General features: G+C 36.2%; 1 protein-coding gene across 1 annotated transcript; it reads right to left on the reverse strand.

Moving 5' to 3' along the window:
* Positions 1 to 18,921: 18,921 nt before the first annotated feature.
* LOC132270522 (uncharacterized) lies at positions 18,922 to 19,813 on the reverse strand. Its single transcript, XM_059771698.1, has 2 exons — positions 19,586 to 19,813; positions 18,922 to 19,401 (listed from the first exon to the last, which is right to left on the reverse strand). The coding sequence occupies exons 1-2, from the start codon at positions 19,811 to 19,813 to the stop codon at positions 18,922 to 18,924; spliced, it is 708 nt and encodes a 235-aa protein (XP_059627681.1).
* Positions 19,814 to 23,178: the final 3,365 nt, after the last annotated feature.

Raw genomic sequence — 23,178 nt, forward strand, 5'->3', positions numbered from 1 at the left:
TGTCCTTAATTTCAAAATCGAATTCCTGAATAAGCAAAATCCATCTAATTAACCTAGGTTTTGTTTCCTTTTTTGTCAATAGATGCCTCAAGGCAGTATGATCAGAATAAACAACAACCTTGGACCCTAAGAGATAGGAACGAAATTTATCAAGAGCATATACTACGGCAAGTAATTCTTTCTCGGTAGTGGAGTAATTCAATTGAGCTCCCGAGAAAGTTTTACTTACATAGTATATGGCACAAGGAAGCTTACCCACTCTTTGTCCCAAAACTACCCCCATGGCATAATCAGAAGCATCACACATGATTTCAAATGGCAATGACCAATTGGGAGGTTGCATGATAGGAGCAGATGATAATAATTCACACAATTTATGAAAAGCGTCTAGGCATGCTTGGTCAAAGACAAAAAGAGTTTCCTTAGCGAGAAGATTGCACAAGGGTCGAGCAATTTTGCTAAAGTCTTTGATAAAATGGCAGTAAAAGCCAGCATGACCTAGAAAAGAACGAACCTCTCTCATCGTTGAAGGTGGAGGTAATTCAGAAATAAGCTCGACCTTCACTTTATCAACCTCTATTCCTCTCCTTGAGATAACGTGACCCAAAACAATACCCTCTTGAACCATGAAATGGCTCTTTTCTAAGCTAAGTACAAGGTTGGTTTCATGACATCTCTTAAGCACTAGATCTAAGTTTTTGAGGCATGCATCAAATGAGGACCCAAAAACAGAAAAATCATCCATGAAGACCTTTAGATATTCTTCCATCATATCCGAGGAAATTGACATCATATACTTTTAGAATGTGGCTGGTGCATTGCACAAACCAAAAGGCATCCGTCTATAAGCAAATGTGCCGAATGGACATGTAAAGGTGGTTTTATCTTGGTTTAATGGGTCGAGGGCTACTTGATTGTACCCCGAATAGCCATCAAGGAAGCAATAATATTGTTGCTCAGCCAATCTCTCTAGAATTTGATCAATAAATGGCAAAGGGAAGTGATCCTTTCTAGTGGCGGCATTTAATTTGCGGTAATCAATGCATACATGTCATGAATTGGCGGTACGCTTAGAGATTTCCTCACCCTTTGCATTCTCAACTACCGTAATCCCCAATTTTTTGGGAACTACTTGAGTTGGACTCACCCATTTTATATCAGAGATTGGGTAAATGATTCCTGTGACGACCCTGGTTTTTAGGCCAGCGTATCCTGTGATGAACCGAAGATTGACCCGATAACGGATCCGATATGCGGAAGCAAAAACAGAAAACAAGACTCTAAGAAGTCAAAATGACCTTCCATGAGGTCGTAGAACTCAATGAGAACTGACGCGGAAGCAAAAGACCAAAAATATGACAAATAAGCCCCCAGGGGCAAAATAGTCATTTCTGAAAACTGTAGACTCGGGTGCCACTGAGCACACCACTGGAAGGACAACGAAAAACTAATCAAGATGGACTCAAGAATCACTTGATTCGGAGTCCGGATGAGGAAAATATGAAACTCCAAAGTTTCATAAAAATCACATTTTTGGGTTTGAAATCAATGCAGCAAGGGTACTTCACAAGGGGTAAAAAGGTCTTTTTAGATAAAATTGGATGCAACTGAGTATACCGTTAGATAGACCGGGAAAATTTAATGAATCTAGACTCAAGAATCACTTGATTCGGAGTCCGGACGAAGAAGATATGAAACGTCAAAGTTTCAAAAAAACCAACTTTTGGGTTTAAAATCAGTGCGGTAAGGGTACTTTACAAGGGGTAAAATGGTCTTTTAAGATATAATTTGATGCAATCGTGCACACCGTTATATAGACTAGGAAAAACTAATAAACTTAGACTCAAAAATCACTTGATTTGGAGTCGGGACGAAGAAGATATGAAGCCTCAAAGTTTCAAAAAAAACAATTTTCTAGGTTCAAATCTGGGCAGGACCTGCCCAGATTTTTGGACTTTAAATGTGGTTTTGAGGGCTTAAACCACATTTTTTGGGAAAAAAAGTTGTGAACAAACCCCCCCCCCCCCCCCCCCCCCCCCCCCCCCCCAAAAAAATCATGTTTTCTACATGACCATGTCAAGAGAAAATTTTATTTTACAAGTGAAATACTCGAAATGCCCCTTAGATCAGCACTTTTTCCGGAAAAACCTGGAACGACCAGATTTTCCAGATCTGCGAGTTATTTTCGGCATCAAGCTGATTTTTTTTATAAAAACACGAAGAAGAAACCCCCCCTAAAATCACGTTTTCTACCCGGACCACAGACGAAAATGAAAAATAAACACTATGAAGTACCCAAAATGCCCCTAGATCAGAAAAGGGCAAGAGGATTAAAAAGTTGCTATATGCATAACAGAAAACTGAACTTTGCGATTAATTTCCGGCACCAAGAAGACCTTTTCTGGAAAAACAGGAAAAAGAAACCCCCCCTAAAATCACGTTTTCTAAGCGACCATGTCGAAAGAAGAAAATAAAACTGAGGTTAAAGGTCCATAATGCCCCTAGATCAGAATATGCAAAAAAAAAATGCGAAATGAATTCACAAGAGGCTCAAAACACAAACGATGAGGTTTTGCCCGGAAACGACTATGCACGCAAATGTAACTTACCTATTTAGACGCGCTACAATGGTCCATGGCTTAAAAATATAGCCGATGCAAAATCCGACCCCCCAACGGGCAAAAAGGCAAAAATGGACTTGGAATGGAAAACATGGAATCCAAAAATGCAAAACGGGATCAAATGACCGTTTGGCCCTTGGCCACACTTCATACAAGATTAATAAGACCCTATAAAAGAATGAAAATGGAATTCCCACACCCGATGCAACCGTGGTGAAGCAATGACTTGCGATTTTTCAAGTTTTTCATAACATTTCATGAAGTTAAAAAGTTGCATAGAATACAATATACATGTCATTGGCCTCCGGCCTCATCTCATACATATCAAATACATTGAAAGGAGTGTACTTAAATACACATTACATACATGGAATCAAACATACATATTTTGACATATAAGTTAACAAAATGACATTTCATGCTAACATTTGCATGAAATGGAAACTTGAAAGCTACTCGACATCTAAGGAATGCTAGGCTTCACGAACTAAGTCTTCATACCTAAAATATGCCCCAGTATCATAGGGGTGAGTAACATAAAGCTACTCGTAGGAGATGAGCATGCATCGACCTAGCATTTTACAAATTTATCACCTTAAGGTGAAACATGTTAAAGGGGCTCATGCCACCTAACGTCTATGTCCAAGTGAGACTCAGGGAGCATCCTAAGCTACCTTAGAGTCTAAGCAACAAGAATCAGGATATACATACGTGTATGAAACGAATCATGGTTGGGATAATCTAAAGAACACGACAAGAAGAATGCATGAGTATATATTAACATGAATTGCATTTTCAATACAATTGAACTAGGTCTAGAGTAATCCATACAACATAACAAAAGCATATTTGAATACAAGTTAACAAGAATTACATTATCCATGCAATTCAACAACAAAAGAGCATGTTATACAATGCAACAAGGTTTAAGTTCTCAAAGCCATCAACTTAGAATCTAAAGCACAAAATAACAGTAGTGGTTCATGCCACCTAACGTCTATGTTATAAATGAATCAATAGGATCAATCCTAAGCTTTATTAGAACGTCAAAACACGATTTTCAATATCGATGCAATTTAACCAACATTGGAACTTCCAATACAACGCATAAAGCACAATTTCGCAAAGTTAACATCCTGTAACTTAAAATGGAACGACAAATAAGAAACAACAAGTTACAACATCATCTAGTTATCAACTTGAAAATGAAATGCAAAATCAAACAAAGTGGATACTCGGACGTCACGCCGGATCAGACCGACAACAAAGTTACTTTAAGGTTACTAGCCCATAGGTAACCTCCCTATGTGCGCACTAGACTATATATAGAGGGATTATCCCCCGTTCTAGAACCACGTCCTAGCCATAGTCAAACAACGACATCCCCAAGTTTCCAAAATCAACAAGTTGTGCAACAACGCATATATCAACAGGAATATGCAAAATAATCAACTATCTACTAAGCACAACCAAATTTGGAAACCTATACAATACATGCTCTAAATCCACAACTAATATGATATGATGAATGTCGAATCTTCAGTGTGCGATTCGTTACACGCTATGCATGAAAGATGTTAAACACGAAGTGTGCAAATCATTACACAAGGCAACAATATATTCAATAAGAAAAACATATTCTCATGAATACAAACATAGCAACTATGTTATCCAATGTTCAAAACATAACCAAATAAATATACAACAAGTCCAAGTCCATGATTTGAATATAGAAACCACTTCTAAAACACAACTAGATCATGGAGCAAATTGATAGAATTTAAATAGATAAACACAATTAAATTCTCTAGATTTCCGATTCAATTTCAATTAACCTCAATTTAATACATGTTAAAGGGCATGGCAAGGTCATCTCCTATATCCATTCTAAAACTCAATTAGGTTGTTAGAACAACAAAGTAGAACTTTTATTAAATCATGCTAATTTAAATCCCAAGGTTCTAAAACAACTTCAGATAGTCCCAATTTAATATATACTAGTAAACAAGTCGTGTCTAATACAAATATCAAGTTAAAACCTTAATTAAGTTATTGGGACCACAAAATAGATTTTAATTAATTCTTTTAATTAAGATCTCTAGATTTTCAAACTTAACCAAATGCTCTCTATTTAACATATCTTAGAGAATATGCCAAGGACTAATGTAATATCACATTACAAGTTTATTTCATTCAATTTAAGACCATGTGACTTAACGTTTCACTAAAGTTAAATATAAATTAAAAGTTACAATTCTCATGCAATTAATCCCAATTTAATATATGTGAACAACCACACCAAAGCTTAATTTTCTAGCATGCCACAATTCAATTCCAAGTTGTATATCACCATGAGAATTAAATCTTAAACAAGGAATTTAATTAAATGAAAGGTTTGAAAACCTAACCGAATATTCTAAATCAAACATATGTGAAGCTATATGGCATGTAAGTCAAGAATATCAAGTCGGAATTTAAATAGAGTGAATAGTGCACTCGGGGCAAATTAATTAATTAATAATTACTAATTTTCAAAACACCTCCAATTACTTTCAAATTCAACTATGTTGGAGAGCATGCAAAGGCCTAATTTAATATGCTAACACATATTGATTTTAAGCTAGTTAAGGCCATGTAAATTAATCTTTTACCTATGATAAATATTAAATAAAATCTTTAATACTTATTCAAATATTCCAATTTTAATACACGACAATGAGCATATCAAAGGGCAATATAAAATCATGCTACATGTTTAAACCAAGTCATGAGCAACCGGGAAAATTAGATCCCGTACAAGAAAAATAAATAATAAAATCTCTAGATTTTATATTTAATCATGCAAACGAGTAGTATAAGCATCACAAGCATGCTATATAACAAGAATTTAAACCTAAAACATCCCCTACCTCAATTTGAGATGAAAATCTCAAATGCCATCAAAATGGAACGGCTCCAAATCCGACGAAACTACTAGGTTTTGTCGGAGACAACGCCGTGAACATAACCCCCATGAAAGTCCCATCAAAATCATAACTTGACCTCAAAACCAAACTCAAGAAATGGTTAAAACTGAATTCTAATAAGGGGGAAAGGTAGAGCACGGCGAGGGGAACAACAAACGTTAAGGCCGAAGACTTTCCATCAAGGAAAAGTGAACCAAAAGAGGAGAGAGAAGATGGCAGCACCCCTTGGGCTGCCATGGGAGCTCCAGGTAGTGCATGAAGAGGGGAGAAGATGAAAAATGAAATATCTCACCCCCCTTTTATAGAAATCTCAAAAAGTGCCCCGAACGGTCCCCGCCAGGTCCAAAAAAGTAAAATTTGAGCAGACGTGCTCAAATGGCAAAACTTTGTGAACAAAAAAGATTTAAAATGATAAAATATGAATAATGGAAGAAACAGCGTCAAAAACTGAGTCCCGAGCAAAAAGTTATGCCCAAAACAAGTTTAGCGCTAACTAGGGCCAGAAACCCTGAAACTGGAAAACATCGTCCAGGAAGAAATTCCAAGAGTACACAACTTGACGAAATGTGAAAATGAATCTTGTACGAGGATCCAGGCTCAAAACAAGACATTTTGCAATAACTTTCATTAATTGCACAATGGCCCCTCCAAAAAGTGAAAATTGCACTTATGGCCCAGAATGAAAATATCTTCCAAAAATATTTTCTTAAAAACCCCTAAAATAAAATATCTTCAAAATATTTTTACGAAAAACACCCAAGAAAAGAAAATAATTTCAAAGAACTTTGCATCCATGCCCCTATGGACACCGGGAGCAACCAGAGTACTTTCTTGCAAAAGTAAAGATACGTATTTCGAGAAAACCGCTCAAGATGAAGGCACGTGAAGTCAAAAACCAACTTCAATCATGAGAAGTAAGGTTGTGCCAAAAACTGACAAACAGAGATAAGACGAAATAGGGAAAATGACATAATAGGGAAAAGACGAAATAGCGCATAGTGTCCGAAAAACGAAAAATGCGAAAATGACTCGATCCTCAAAGGAAGTTGTCAATTCACATGAAAGAGTCTCAGAAACCAATTCTGAGCACTCGAGATGATACTAAGCGACATGAAACAGAGCTTAGAAAAGAAAATTAAACGAAAAAAATTCATTCGTAAAATTTCAAGAAAAAGGAAAGAGAGGCAAATGACCGGGTCGTTACAATTCTGGCATCCAGGAGTTTGACAACTTCCTTCTTAACTACCTCTTTCATGTTTGGATTAAGTCTCCTTTGGGCATCCCTAAAGGGTTTTACATCATCTTCCATAAATATGCGATGCATACAAATAGAAGGGTCAATTCCCTTAAGATCCGCCACACTCCATCCTATGGCTTCCTTATTTTCTTTAAGCACATTTAAGAGAGCATCTTCTTAGTCTTTTTGAAGACTTGAAGAAATGATAACCGGAAGAGTCTCTTTTGGTCCTAAGAATGCATACTTGAGATTAGAAGGTAGAGTTTTAAGCTCAATGATTGGTGGAGAGACTAAAGATGAGACCGGTGGAGTGCTATAGAGTGGAGGAAAAGGTTCTATTGGAGTCTTCCAAGATAGAAAATCTAAGCTTGCAACAGATTCCATGAGATTGCTTACTTCATTTATTGAATTTTCATCATCAAATCCACAACTTCCATACATTTTAAGAAGATAAGAAGCTAGAGGATCATCAGATAAAAGAGATAAAAGACTATCCTCCACTGGTTGTTTCATTAGCATCATTGGAATCGATTCCTCAACAACCTCATCTAACACATCTACAAGGCAACACTCATCTTCATCCATGGGATATTGACTTGCATGGAAAATATTAAGTTTGATCATCATATTGCCAAAAGAGAGGTCCATAATCCCGGATCTACAATTAATTGTTGCATTTGTGGTGGCAAGGAATGGTCTTCCCAAAATGATTGGGATGTGGTTGGAGGGATTAGCAATCGGTTCAGTATCAAGAACTACGAAATCAACCGGAAAGTAGAATTTATCCACCTTGACAAGAATGTCCTCAACCATGCCCCTAGGTGTTTTGACGGATCTATCGGCCATTTGAAGCACCACCGAGGTTGGCTTCAATTCATTCAACCCTAATTGGACATATACGGAGTAAGGAATCCAGTTGACACTTGCACCTAAGTCAAGAAGAGCTCTACGAATTTCATGAGTTCCAATTACACAAGAAATAGTCGAAGCACCGGGATCTTTGAACTTAAGTAGAGTGTTTTGTTGAAGAATGGAGCTCACTTGCTCCATGAGGAACACTTTTTTAGGGCTTGGTCCCTTGCTCTTCCTCTTTTGTGTGCAAAGATCTTTCAAGAATTTTGCATAAAGTGGAATTTACTTAATGGCATCCAAAAGAGGAAGATTGATATTGACTTGCTTAAAAACTTCCATCATGTCATGTGTTTTCCCTTCTTGCCTCCCATTAGGTGAAGTTTCTTTTAAAGCATAAGGGAATGGAGCTTTTGGCTCACAAGATTTTGCAATTGGAGAGGATGATGGAGAATATTGAGAATCCCGATTAGGAATATTTTCATTCAAAGGAGTAGGAGTGGAATTGGGAATTGGATGGGTGACAACTTTAGGTTGCACCAATTCTCTATCTTCCTTTGGTAGTTCAACCCTATTGTCCACTTGCTTACCACTTCTCAAGGTGGTGATGGCTTGTGCTTGAGCTTGGGAAGAATACCCCGATGTAAGGTTTGCTTCCACATAAAATTTGGCCTTTGGATTCCTCTCGGGTTGACTAGGCAATTTCCCAATTTCTCTTGCATTTAATGCATTAGCTATGGTCCCAATTTGGGATTCAAGCTTTGATATAGATTGAGAGTGGAACGCAACAAGTTGGTATCCTTTTTTAAGCTACCCAAGGCCATCAAAACCTTGTCTTCAAATGTTGAATTACTAGAAAGTGCTTGAGGATAATGAAAGCCAACTTGGGAATCATACATTTGAGGATGTGAGAAGTCATTCATTCTTTGATGATGGAAAGAAGAAGAGATGAACCCTTGAGAACCTCCATTCCTTTTATGAGGTGGAATGTATTTTCTTTGAAGATTTTTAGCTTGATAAGGGTGGCTTTCATTCCACAATGAAACATATGCTTTTGAATAAGGGTGAGCAAATATGGCATTAACTTGTTCAAAGTGTTCATTAACAACATGTCCATGGGGACAATTGAAAGTAGTATGCAAAACACTTGAACATGTCATGCAAAGCTCACAAAGATGAGTTGTATGATGAAAATGAGATGCATTGATAGCCGGTTTTTTATTCAATAAAAATTGATCAAGTTTTTGAGAAAGAGTTTTAACCTAGGTTACAATTTCCCTTGAATTTTCAATTTCACACACTGTTACACTTTTCTCCTTTTTAGTAAAACCATGATCAAGCCGAGAAGTGTAATATTTGTGTAAAGAGTTTTCACTCATTTTTTCAAAAAGGTGCCAAATGTCATCTTCATGTTTTCCAAAATATGAACCTCTACATGAGGTATCAACTATATCCTTTTGCATGTCGGATAGGCTCTCATAGAAGTATTGGACAACTTGCCATTTTGGAATACCATGATGTGGACACTTTCTTAGCAAGCCATTCAATCTCTCCCAAGCCTTATGCAACAACTCTCCTTCCCTTTGAGAAAATTCTCTAATTGAAGCGCACATTACATTAGTCAAACTTACGGGGTAAAATATTTTTAAAAACTCATTTTGCATTTGTGCCCAAGATGTTATTGAATTTACCCCTAAAGTATTGAACCAATGCTTTGCTTTATTTTTAAGTGTGAAAGAGAAGAGGAGTAATCTGAGAACTTCCTTCGGGACATCCATGTACCTCACGGTGGAACATAATTCATGAAATTCATTAAGATGCCTATATGGTTCCTCATCATCCAAGCCATAAAAGAGTGGACACATTTGAATGGTCTCGGGCTTGATTTCATATTGATTAGCCTCAAAATTAGGCAACACAATGCAAGTAGGTGCATGGTATGCATGAAGATTATAATGATCACGAAGGACCATTGGAGGAATTGGAGCTTGAACTCCGAGGTTATGTTGATTAAGAGGTAGGTTGTGCATGAAACGTGGGTCTAAGTAGCCAAGATTACCCTCTAGATTTTCCATGTGAATGCTTAGAATGTATGATATGACAAGATCTATACAAGACTACAAATGACACACAAATCACCATAAAACAAGCAAGCACTCCTCCTTCGCAACAAATCAACAATCAACAAACTTCCTCCACATACAATATTCCAATACACCCATGCTTTGATAACAATGCAAGGAAAAGTAAATTGCCTCTACGGGGGCTCACGATTTATCTAAGAAATTAAAAACTAGCCTCCACGCGGGCCGACGATTTAACGAAGAGATTGAGTAAGAAAAAGCTCACAAAGGTCCTTTAGCACTTCAACTCCAAATTTAAAGTTTAGCTTAGCAACTTTTTAAAATTTTTAGCATTTTTCCTTGCATGCTTAGCTCCTTTGCTTGGATGCTCCTTTGCTTGCCTACTAGCTCAATGCTCCTTGTCAAAGATGAACAAACACAATAAGTAATCTAAAGAAAAATAAAAACAAAGTAAAGACACGATCAAAAGAGTACTAATTCCTAATGAATTCCGCAAATACGACGTTGCCTAATCCCCAGCAACGGTGCCAAAAACTGATGGTCGTTGTCTTACCATAAGCTTAAGAGTGTGAATTTTAGGCGAGGGCCAAGAGTTTTAAATTTATAAAAGCCACTACCAACATTACTACTAAAGTAGCAAGAGTGAGTAGGGATCGTCCCAAGGGATTGGAGTCGTACTTGATTATGGAATTGCAATTAGGGTTAGTAGGTCGAGTGACCAAACAAAGGGATGGTTGGTTAATTAAATTGGAGAGCAACTAAATTAAACTAAGTAATTGAATGTGACAAAGAGTAAGTAAGAGAGAGAGAAATCTTGGGGTTTAGAGGTCACCACCAAGCAATACTTTTCTACACTTCTAACTAGTGATTAATGAGGGTAATGTGTATTACAATAATGGTCTGTGTGTGTGTGTTTGGTTGATTCAATTAGTAAGGGTGACCAATTAAGCATACATTGTCTAATCAACATGTGAAAAGCACAATATATCTAGCAATTAAGTATATATTGTCTAAATAGCATGTGTAAAGCACAACATATCTAGTAAGTCATTAATCCTTTCATTAAATTCACAAACCAAATACACCACAAGGTTAGAGACATATGCTTCTTGCATTTAAAAGTATAGAACATCAAACAACTAGCATGGATTATCCTCTCATCTAACAACTATGCTGCCACTACACTACAATTAGGCTAATGACATGAAATTAAACTAATTAAGCTAAGGGAGAGGTATAATTCATCAAGAAATGAGCATGGACCATCCAGAAAATCACAAGAGTATTCTTTTAAGCACAATGTTTTGACAATCTCTAAATCTATAGCATTAATACACATAAACATGCATCAATAACATAAGAAATAGAGGCAAACACATGAACATCTAGTCTAGCATATATAGACATATAGATAGAATGAAATGATCAATTGGAAGCATTAAACCACATAAATCATTAAATAAATAAGATCTACATATATCAAAGTATCAAAACATTAATTACAACACTAATCCCTCAATAATACACAAGATTAAGATATAGAAAGCATGCTTGGGACTAACTCTAGCCCCAAGAGGATGTCTAGCCACTCATGGTGATGTTGTTCCACCCCTCAAGGGCTAACTCCATGGAAGAGATTTGCTCCTTGGTTGATGAAGAGTCTCCAATGGTGTCTCTAGCCTCCTCCTCCTCTATGCTTGCTCTCCAAGAGACGATATGAAAATGATGTTGGCTCCCTCTTTAAAAAGTAATCATTATCCTTATATAGGTAGGTCAAAATGACACCCAAAATGAGTTGGGGTCGTGCATACAATATTCCCTAATGATTGGATAAAGGACAACTTTCAATGAGATGGAAATTTAACTTTTTCGCACTGGAGGAAGTTCGATCGATCGAACCTTGGACTTGGATCGATCGAACTGGCTGAGATCTATCGAACTTAGGCTGGATCGATCCAACTGGTTGAGCTTTTTGGGAAAAGACAAATCCGAGATATTTTAGAGATATTTATCGGAAAGGGACAAAAGTTGTTAGTGGGTGGTACAGCTGTAGATAGGATCAATCATTTGAATAAGGACAAAAGTGTTCGATCGATCGAAGGGTGGTGTTGGATCGATCGAACTTTTGGACTTTATGCTTTTGGGCCAAGGCTTGGATCTATCTTCAAGTGCTGAGATCGATCATTGTTCGATCGATCGAACCTTGAAGTTGGATCGATCGAACTTTGCTGCATCCCACCTTTGGCTTCATTTGCTTCTTTCTTTCTCCACTTTGCTCCTTTTTTGTTTAATCCTAGAATTACTTCAATTAAGCTCTTATTTGGCTGAATTAGATTATTTTCGGGATAAGTGCCTGAAAATGAAAATAATACGAAATCAATCTAAAACGGTAAAGTAAGATAGATAAAGGTGCTAGAATGCCTAAGTTTAAGGGGTTTAAATACGTATTTTTCAGTGCTCATCAGGTTAAAAAAAAGTTCGTGCTTTATTTGATGGTTACGAGTCCTTTTTGGTGCCTTCTGTTGGTAGAGCGGGTGGTTTGACTCCCTTTTTTTTCAAAAGAGTGGCATATTTCTATTGTTGACTTTACTGCTTTTCAGATTACCTGTAAAATAGAGGGTGGTAAAGGGGATACCCCTTGGTTTTTTACAGGATTGTATGGTTCCTGTACAGACAAAGACAAGGCATTCCAATGGCATTATATCCATAGCTTGCAGTTTTAGCTTAGTCCGAATTGGATTGTCATAGGTGACTTTAATGCTATTTTACACCATGATGAAAAGAGGGGTGGTCATCTGAGGCAAGGTTGGATGTTAAAGGATTTTAAGAATTTTTTGGATGATTGGGCTCTGCTTGACATTCGGTTCAAAGGCTTTCCCGTTACCTGGCGAAATAACAGAGATATGGATAAACTTATTTTAGCCTATCTGGATAGAGCTCTGGCTACTTGTCACTGGTCTCATCTTTTTCCTCATTACATGGTCCACCATTTGACTGTTCAAGGATCTGACCATACTGTGCTGCTCTTACATCTTGATGACTTTCTTTCCCACTTCTGGCGCTACTTCATTTTAATGCCTATTGGGTGAAGGAAGGGGAGTTCAAACCTCTTGTGGTTAAAGCGTGGGCGAGCCCTGTCTTTGATTCTCCTTGCCTCGTATCCAAAAGAAACTCCTTCAATGTCAATCTAAGCTTAAACTTTGGCGAAGAGGTAAATGCAATAATTATCAGTCTGAAATTCGGAGGCTTGAACAAGCTTTATTATGTTTAAAGGAAAATGTTGACGGGTTTAATAAATCTGTATGTTTTCAGTTAAAGCAAGAGTTGGGCAATGCTTAACATGAAGAAGAGCTTTTTTGGCTTCAAAAATCTAGAATTGATTGGTTGAAACACGGTGACAAAAATATTAAATTCTTTCACAGGAAAGCTAAGGTCCGTCGCCGTAAGAATGAGATTTATGGGTTGGAGGATTTTTTGAGCCAGTGGAGAGATTTGAAAGATGATATTCATTAGGTTGCCGAGGATTACTTTCAAGATTTGTTTGCAGCCGTTATGGATCAAGGGGATCCTGAGTTTTGAAGTAAGGTAGCCCCAATTGTTACCCCGGAGATGAATGCTCTTTTGTTGAAAAAAGGTTCCTTTGAAGAATTATGGTCTGCCCTAGCCAATATGGAGCCTTTTAAAGCTCCAAGACCCAATGGTTTTACACCTTTATTCTTTCAGTCTAATTGGGAGGTTCTGAAATGCGACATTCTCCAAGGATTCAATGATTTGATCCATGGTGGTCCGCTACCACTCTCTCTTAATTCCACCAACTTCGTTCTTATCCCCAAGGTGCCTCAACCTACCTCTATGTCTAATTTTTGACCTATTGCACTCTGCAATGTGTCTTACAAGATCTTTTCTAAAGTGCTTGCTAACAGATTGAAACCTCTGCTCCCTCTTCTCATTAGTAAGACTCAAAGTGCTTTCGTGCCTAACCGCCTCATCCATGATAATATTATTCTTGCTCATGACCTTTTTCATGTTCTGAAATCTAAAACAAAGGGCGACTTATGTTTTATGGCTCTTAAGTTAGACATGGCGAAGGCTTACCATAGGGTTTGGGCTTTTCTGGGCATGTTTTTACGGCATTCGGGGTTTGATCCACGTTGGATTAATTTAATTATAGAGTGCATCAACTCAGTGTCTTTTTCAGTTTTGATTAATGGTGAGTGGGGTGCTAATTTTATTCCTTCTAGAGGTCTAAGGCAGGGAGATCCACTGTCTCCTTTTCTGTTTCTCTTTTGTACGGAAGGTCTTTCACTCCTATTCAATTCATCAGGTCGACTTTCTTAACGTTTGGGTCTCAAGGTAGGGCAGGGCTGTCCATTGATATCTCATCTTTGGTTTGCATATGATGTTTTTATGTTTTGTTGGGCCTGAGATATTAAGGTGCAACGAGTCAAAACTATCTTAGATAGGTATATAGCTTTGACGGGTCAACTAGTTAACTTGGCAAAATCAAGCTTGTATTTTTCTCCTAATATATCCTCTTCACAGAAGGTGTCATGTAGATTGTTGTTAGGCATTCACAATGTGGACTAGCATAATAATTATCTCGGTTTACCCTCCTTCTTAGGTCGCTCTAAGACAGTAGCTCTCAATTTTCTCTCTGACAAACTTTCTGCAAAAGCAAGTTTTCTAAAGGGATCAATGATGTCTAAGGCGGGTAGTGAAGTTTTTCTGAAATCCGTTCTCTCAACTGTTCCGGTTTTTTCCATGCAATGCTTTCGACTTCCAAAAAAGAATTATCAAGCCTTATCTAGTCATCTTCTTAACTTTTGGTGGAGCGGAGTTGAGAGATCGAATAAAATTAAATGGATTAGTTAGTCTGATATGTGTCAATCCAAGGATGTTGGGAGGCTGGGTTTTCGAGATGTCGAAGCCTTTAATATGGCACTTTTAGCTAAGATTGCATAGCGTATGGAGGTTGGCGATAATTCTATGCTTTACAAAATCTTAAACCTAAATACTTCAAAAATTATAGCTTTGTGGAGTCCTTGGCTCATTCCAATGCTTCGTTGGTCTGGGAGAGTATTTCTTCTGTTAAGGAGGTGATTCAAACAGGGATGAAATGGCGTATTGGGGATGGCACGAGGGTGAATTGTTGGCTTAACAATTGGTTATCGGATCCCTGTAATCAGGCTGTTACTACCAAGAAACATGAGATGAATTTTTCCTTGGTTGTTGACTTGTTTTCCCCTTCCCTTCATGGCTGGAATGTTGCAATGGTGGATCGATGTTTTAACCAACGGGATATAGACCTAATCCCCTCCAAATTCCTTTGAGTTCTTTCCGGCAGGGTGATCATAAGGTCTGGGGAGCCTCTCTTCATGGTAGGTTTACTATCACAAGTGCTTATCATATTGACTTTTCTCTCCTAAAAAAACCACTTCCTCCTTCCTCGAAGGCCAGTTCAAGCTTTAATGTTATTTCTGAAATTATGTAGCACAACGTGTGGAAAATTAAGGCTCATAGGAAAATTATTTTGTTTCTCTAGCAGTGTATGCACGATCAAATTCCGGTTAACTCCCAGCTCGGAATTAGAGGGGTTTCTTCTCCTCTTGAATGTCCTCTTTGTGCTTTCGAAGGTGGAGACTATTCATTATCTTTTATTTACTTGTGAATTTGCTCGTTTGGTTTGGAAATTATGTCCGCTTTGGATTGAATTTTCTTCTCACGCTCTATCTGTGTGGAAAAAAAGATGGTTTGATTTATGTGCCTATTGGACGCCGACTGGTGTTTCGGCTGATTGTACGAATTTGGCGGCGTTTGTTTGTTGGTCATTTGGAAGTGCCGCAATGATCTGGTTTTTCAACGGAAACGTTGGGATCCTTTTGATGTTGCAACGAAAGCTTTTGCAGCCTTTCAGGAGTTCCATGAGGTGTCTCACCAAAATAACCTTTTTTTGCTGCCGGTTCTTCCAGTCCCTTCTCCTCCGGCAGTGTGGTCGCCTCCTGCAATGGGTTGTTTCAAACTTAATTTTGACGTGGCTTTTAATTCGACGCATAAAATTTGTAGAGGCGGAGCAATTCTTCGGAAACATCTGGGTAGGCCTATCAAAGGGTTGACGTTTTTCCTTCCAATGTGTCTAGCCCTTCGTTGGCTGAATCTCTGGTGTTGAAGGAATCTCTATTGTTTTTTAGTCGCTGGGGCTACAAAGACGTCGTTATTGAAGGGGATTGCAAGCCAGATATTCAATTCAACGTTTCAGTGGAGGGTCAGGTATTGGTTTTTCAGGATATTTGTTCTCTTCTTTCCCTTTGTTTAAGATCCTTTCTTGTTTGGGTTCCTCGTGGAGGAAATGTTGTAGCTCATCGTTTGAGCAAAAAGGCTCTTGAAGCCGAGTGTGGCAATTTGGAGTGGAGCATATGGCCCCCGTGGCTGTTAAATGCTCTTCTCCCTGCTTGTTCCTTTTTCTTCTTCTATGGTTTAATCTGTTTGTTGGTGTTAAAAAATAAATAAATAAATAAAAAAGTATATAAGGAATGGTAGCTGATATTCTCTTGAATATAGAATTGAGTAGTGAAAATTAGTGATGTTGATGTCCCACCGCTTTGTTTATCGATATTATCCCTTTTTTCTTTTCTTTTCTTTTTTTTTGTTATTACACTTATCTCTCTTATAAAAATTTGACACTTCTGTCTGTTGAAGTAACTATTGTCCATATATTGTAATGAAACATTACAATGGGTGTAATAGTCATTTAATACGTACGGGTCAAATTTATTTCCGACAAGGGAGGGCGGTGTTTTTTTTTTAAACTATAGGGGAGAGTTATATTATTTAGGCAATCTATAGGGGAGGTAAGTGTAATTATCTTTATTTATTTAATTTTTTTTTTACCAATCTTTATTTATTTATTTATTTATTTTATACCAAAAGTGCCTTTTCTTATAATGCACATATATATATATATAATTAAAATATAGAGATAGAGAATTATAATTTAGAGTTGTTTATTTGTTTGTGTATAGAATAAAATTGTCTTTAGTCAAATGACCTACTTCATAACTGGTTGTTATATTTGATCAAATCTGCAAAATTATTTAAGTTATATTGTCTTGATCCTTTTGAGACTTGGGATGTTTTTATTGTACTATGACAATTAGGTTTTTGTTATATTGGCTCAAGATAGTTCTGTACCAATCAGAGTCTTGCATCATAGAATCAAATACGATTTTCTACTGACGAATTGCCCAAACTTCCTTATTAGAAGGGGGAGAGAGAACAACTGATAAATGAATTATTAGTCAATTTTAAAGAAGCATTTAAAAAAAATAAGAGAGAGATATTGAAAACCACATGTTCAAATTGGGAAGATTTTAAATATGCATTTTTGAACTTGATATTTCAAGTAGTTAATTTCGTATCATATCACAATGTTACAAACTAATGGTTAATTCAAACATATTAAAAGAGAACTAAAAATTTAATAATGAAATACTTTTTCTTTTATTTTTTGTCCTGTAATTAACACCCACAATGCACTTGGGAAGACTCTGTGACTCAAATTCTATCAGATTGCAGGATTTTGGAAGAGTATGGCCTGGTGTATTTTTGCGAACCGGTCAAACTTAATGAAGAAGTGAAGATCGAGGTTCTCGAGAAATCTAACTGGTCCCACTCGCCTAACATATATATATGCAAGATTTGTTTCCTTAAAAAAAAAAATAAATAAATACGATGAGGTGTTGTCCTAAGCCCAATACTCCCACAAAAATAGTAACATGCAATGGGAAAATTCTTGCAGCTAAATGAAATTCTACTACTACATATAAATATTTGTCTTTTTTTAATAATACTTGGGACCAAATTAATATAATTTTTACCCCTTAGTATTATAAGGATGTATCTTGGTGTGCTAAATATAATGACACACTTATTGGTTCATTTACTTATTAACGATTAAAAATTAAAAATTATATGATGAAAATCTTTGCAAAAATTTATATTTATATTTTTTTTTTGAAAATAAAAAAATTTATATTTTTATTGACACAAAATAAATAATAACATACTACACAAATAAAAATAATTAAACCAAATGAGATAAGTAAGATAATTAGTAAATATATTTGACATGGAGAGTAATTGTTCGACTTTAATATTCAATTTCAAATGGATTGCACGCTTAACTTTTAGTGTAATGTGGCTGTGATAATATTCGAATCTGCAATCAACGCTTGGTTGAACTTTTAAGTTGGTTCTTTCTGGTTATATTTTCGTGAGGACCGGCTTCTTGTTTTAGTCGAATTCACTTTGGTGTGTTCAATGAACTTCATATTTGTTTTAACATTTGAACTCCATTTTTGGACCTCTGCAGATATTGTCAAGTGGGGAATGCAGTGTCTGTTCCAGTTGCTCGTGCTCTAGGATATGCATTAGGAATGGCAGTGAGAAAGCTGAGTGGAGATGAACCTCTCAGGGCAAGTGGTATAATGCTAGCAGTACAGGTTAGCGAAACTTTGTTGGATTGCTAGCCACATCAGCAATTGTGCTGATGGCAATTGTGCTGACGTGGCTAGCAACAGTGTATTGCTATCATTCGGGCACGGTATGGGTTAATTGATATATATTATTTTATTACTTTTTGTTGTACTTTTTTAATACATTTAATATTTTAAGTAAAAAAAATTAAAAACATATTTATTTTTTTGTTTGCTTGTATTTTATAAAACGGCTACTATTTCAACCACTTGAAATTTTTTATTATATATTGCTGTCTTTTAGTCACGGTATGGGTTAATTGATATCTATTATTTTATTATTTTTGCTTGTATTTTTTAAAACGGCTACTTTTTCAACCACTTGAAATTTTTTTTATTATATATTTGAATAGAATACTTCTTTTCATACATTTAAATTAATATATTTTCTTATAATTAAATAAATCAAAATACATTACATATTTTCTCACAATTACATAAATAAAATAAATAAAAAGACATTACATATTTTCTCCCAATTACATAAATAAAATAAAAAAAGACATTACATATTTTCTCACAAATATAAATAAATTACATATGACCACCACCTTCATTTAGTTTATTTAAGATTTGATTTTGTTGTTGAATGATCCATGCCTTTGATGCGTCTGTTGGAGCCTTCGATGGATCTTAACGCATTATATCTCTTTCAAACTCCATTTTAGCCATCCTTTCTCTTGTTTTTATTTCTAACTGTTTAGTCCGTTCTTTCTCCAAATTTGATTCTATCGCCAACTGCTTAGTCCGTTGTTTCTCCATGGAAAGTTGAAGTCTCATTCGCTCTCCTTCCACACCTGCTTCACCAAACATGACGCCTTGTGCTGTTATAGCTTCCAATTGTTTAAGAATACTTGCTTCAAGAGATGGCGTTTTCTTTTTACGAATCTTCCTTGTTTTTTGTCCCTTGGGACGTGACATATTCGAACCTTCGGTATCGACTGGTGTATCGTCATCACCAAGATTTATCGACCCTGGAGTTGATATTGTAGGAGTTGATGAACTTGGTGTTGTTGGAGTCGATTCTGACCAATTTCTTGGCTCATTAATATCAAGATCAACACCTCTTTTCATTAGTCGTCTAGTTAGATTTTTGTTAACGTTGCAATGCATCTGTCATTTTTCCGAATCCCAAAGAACATTCCAACAATGCTCGTATTTAATTTTTTTTTTTTTTTTTGTTGAAGTTTATATAGTTCTTTAACAGCATTCATCTATAAAAAATAAATAATCATTAAAATTAATAAGTTGGATTAAAATTAAGAATAAAAAAATATCGTACAAAGTAAAAATTTACCATATCATACTCGTTGTAACCACTGATTGGATTGTCGTGGACATTTTTGTAGTATCCTAAAAATTTGTTTACATCACGTTGAAAGTTTGAAAAATGGTTCATCAGAGCACTGTGTGATCTTTCTTCAGTTATCTTGTCTCCCAATTGCCTAACCCAATGAGCTTGAATTCGTTGCCACAATGTACCCATACTTTGATCTGTACCCGTCACTGGATCTTCACCAATCATGATCCATGCTTTGCACAATGCTATATCTTCTTCTTCGGACCAATTCCCACCCTTTTTTCTTTGAGGGTGGCTGTGATTGAGAAGGTTGAGAGGAATTTTGGAATTGAGGTGTGTATAGGGGTTATTGAGATGGATTTTGGAATTGAGATGTGTAAGGGTGACCAAATGGATTTTGAAATTGAGGTGTGTATTCTGGATAAATTTGGTTTTGGAATTGGGGCTGAGATGTATATTCAGAATAGATTGGATCTTGAGAGTGCCACCCAGACTTGAATTGAGATGGTATTTCGAAGTTTCCATATTGGTTAAAATGAGGGTTGTTGAATGGAGGTCGCTGATCTATTGAATGTCGAAGGATGATGATTTAGTGAAATGAATGTTGAAGGATGAGAGAAATGAGTGTTGAATGATGAGTATTGAGTGAAATGAGTGTTGTATTTATAGAGATTGTTGTATTCTCAACTGCTATATTCCCAACGGCTATATTCCCAACGGATATATTCCAACGGCTATATTCTCAACAGCTATATTTCTAACGGCTATATTTCAACGGCTATATAAACCACTAATTTAGTCTTTTGTAATTGCTCAAGTCCATTTTCTTTTCCTTCATTCCTCAAGTCCATATTTTCTCTTATTTGATTCCTCCACCACTTTTTCTCTTCTCTGAATTCTCAACTTTTATATAAGAAAAAAAAATGGCATCATCATCATAATCTTTTCAAATCTCCGAATCTGATTCTTCAGAAAATTCGTCAGATTCTGATCGGGAGGCGGTTTATCAATTCCATCAAAAAATGATCAAAACGATTCTGGGTATTTTTACACTTGAGAATCTAAAAGCATTATTTAAACTAAAGAAGAGACAATTTATTAAACGTGATCGGGAGGATGCAGCACAACAACTCTGGAAAGATTACTTCGCTGAAAATCCAGTGTTTCCACCTAAATACTTTTGTGGACGGTTTAGAATGCGACGACAATTATTTCTTCGCATTTTGAACGATATTACAACTTATGACAATTTCTTCAAACAGAAGCCCGATGCTATTGGTCGTATGGGGTGCACCCCTATATAGAAGATGACAGCAGCAATACGTATACTTGCCTATGGAATTTCAGCAGATCTTTGTGATGAGTACATAAAGGTTGGAGAGCGCATTGTGATTGAAAGCTTAAAGAGATTTTGTGATGCTGTAATTGCATTGTATGTGGAGCTGACCTACGCTCGCCAAACGAAAGCGACATTGCACGTTTACTTCAAGAAGGGGAAGAAAGAGGATTCCCAGGTATGCTTGGCTCTATAGATTGTATGCATTGGAAATGAAAGAATTACCCTAAAGGGTGGCATGGCACACACAAGGGGAGAGGTCGTAAGCCTACCCTCATATTGGAGGCGGTTGCATTAAAAAATCTATGGATCTGACATGCTTTCTTTGGTATGGCTGGTTCACACAATGACGTGAATGTCTTAGATCATTCCCCAGTATTCAATCGTATCATTAATGGTACAATGCCTCCAGTTAATTACGAGGTGATTGAACATCACCGTACCTTGGAGTATTACCTATCTGATGGTATATACCCTAAGTGGGCAACTTTGATTCAAACCATCCCGTACCCAACTACTGAAAAAGATAAATTGTTTGCTCAAAGACAAGAAGCCGTTAAAAAGGATGTTGAATGGGCATTTTAGTGTGTTACAGATAAGGTTGGCTATAACGCATGGACCAGTATATTATTGGAAGAAAGAAGACCTAAGCAAGATAATGAGAACGTGCATCATATTGCACAACATGATCATAGAAGACGAGGGCGACACTAACATTTTGGAATGGACACCTCCAACGGATGAGTCGGTCTACCTTATACAGTACAATCGAGACCGATCATTTTTGGCAGCACACATCTCCACTCGCCTCAGCAGGATTCGCAATGTAGAAAACAATGGAGATCTCAGGAGAGATCTTATGGGGCATTTGTGGAATAAATTTGGCAATGAAGAGGTTTAACGATAATATTGAGTAAAATGTATTTCTTCATATTATATGTTTGTGATGAATAAAATATTACTTTACAATTTTTTTTTCTTATATATTTATTGACAAATTTTAAAGAAAAAAAAAATCAAAATCATAAAATAAAAAAAAAAATTACAATAAAATTAAATTACATATAAAAAAAAAAAAATAAATAAAAAAAAAAAAAAAAAAAAGGCCATTTCTAACAATATGATTTTTTGTTTTAAAAAATTCATATATATTTGTTGACAAATTTTGAAATCATAAATATTTATTTCAAAATAAAAAATAAAATAAAATAATCAAAATCATAAATTTATTTTTTACAATAAAAATAAATTACATATAAAAAGAAATAGTAAAGAAAAAAACCAAAACAAAACAAAAAAAAAAAAAAAAGGGAAAACAGCCAAGCAGTTGTGGGCCAAAGAAAAGAAAAAAAAAAAAAACAAAAAAAAAAAAACAAAGGGAAAAGAGCCGTTGCTGCAGCAGGTGGGGCCTTATTTGGCTCGCAATGCTATTGTTAGTAGTTGCGATGTACTTTGCTAGTCTTCCTCTGGGTCCCACAAATTGCTAGCCTTATACCAATTCAAACACTAGCAATATTGACTCCCTAGCTAGCAATAACGCCCTTGTACCGGTTGCTCTCATGACTCTCCCGCCCAAATTCTCCCATTCCACAACTATTCAGTTGTTGCAGTCTTCATCGAACGAAGCTTGATTGGCATTATTATTTTCAGAATCAGAAAAACTCATTTCCGGTGGACGTAGGAACATTGCTTAACCAAGTTAAATTCTTGTGTTCATAGTATATAAAGCATGCTAGGAATTAAGTCACATGAAGCGGAAGCGTGAGAGCAACAAAATCTAAAATTTGGTCAGAACAGGAACGTCTCCAGAGTGTGAAATATGTTGGAAATTAAACTTTATTATATTTGTAAAATGTCTTTGAAGGTCATGGGTGCTTTTTATTTGGTGATTAATTTTATATTTATGTGAGTTTTTATTGGAGTTAGTGGGGGGCATGAGAGTTACAACTAGTAATGGTCATGTTAGTGGGTTAGTGGGAGTTTTGCCTACTAAATCTTATGTTAGTGGGGTGTTAATTTTTCATTTACATTTATATTTTGAAGCCTATATAAACTTATGTATTGTACCCATTTTCCATTAAGTGAAATAAAAAGTGTTTTCTTCCATTTTTATTCTCTTCCAAATTGTATAGTGTTGTGTGTGTAACTAGGCCACTATTTCCAACAAAGTGGTATCAGAGATAGTTTGTGAGAGAGAGAAGAAATGGCAAACAATTCGGTTTCATTTCAAATGCCTCGATTCACCAAAGATAAC

The sequence above is a fragment of the Cornus florida genome, unplaced genomic scaffold (assembly GCF_030987335.1).
Source record: "Cornus florida cultivar Cherokee Brave unplaced genomic scaffold, ASM3098733v1 CherokeeBrave_3.0.0_Hap2_Chr08, whole genome shotgun sequence".
Classification (NCBI taxonomy): domain Eukaryota; kingdom Viridiplantae; phylum Streptophyta; class Magnoliopsida; order Cornales; family Cornaceae; genus Cornus; species Cornus florida.

Coding starts and splice junctions, on each gene's coding strand:
- LOC132270522 (XM_059771698.1), bottom strand. CDS start 19,813: ATGATTGGTGAAGATCCAGTGACGGGTACAGATCAAAGTATGGGTACA. Junction 19,402..19,585: donor GTTACAACGAGTATGATATG/GTAAATTTTTAC, acceptor GAAAAATGACAG/ATGCATTGCAACGTTAACAA.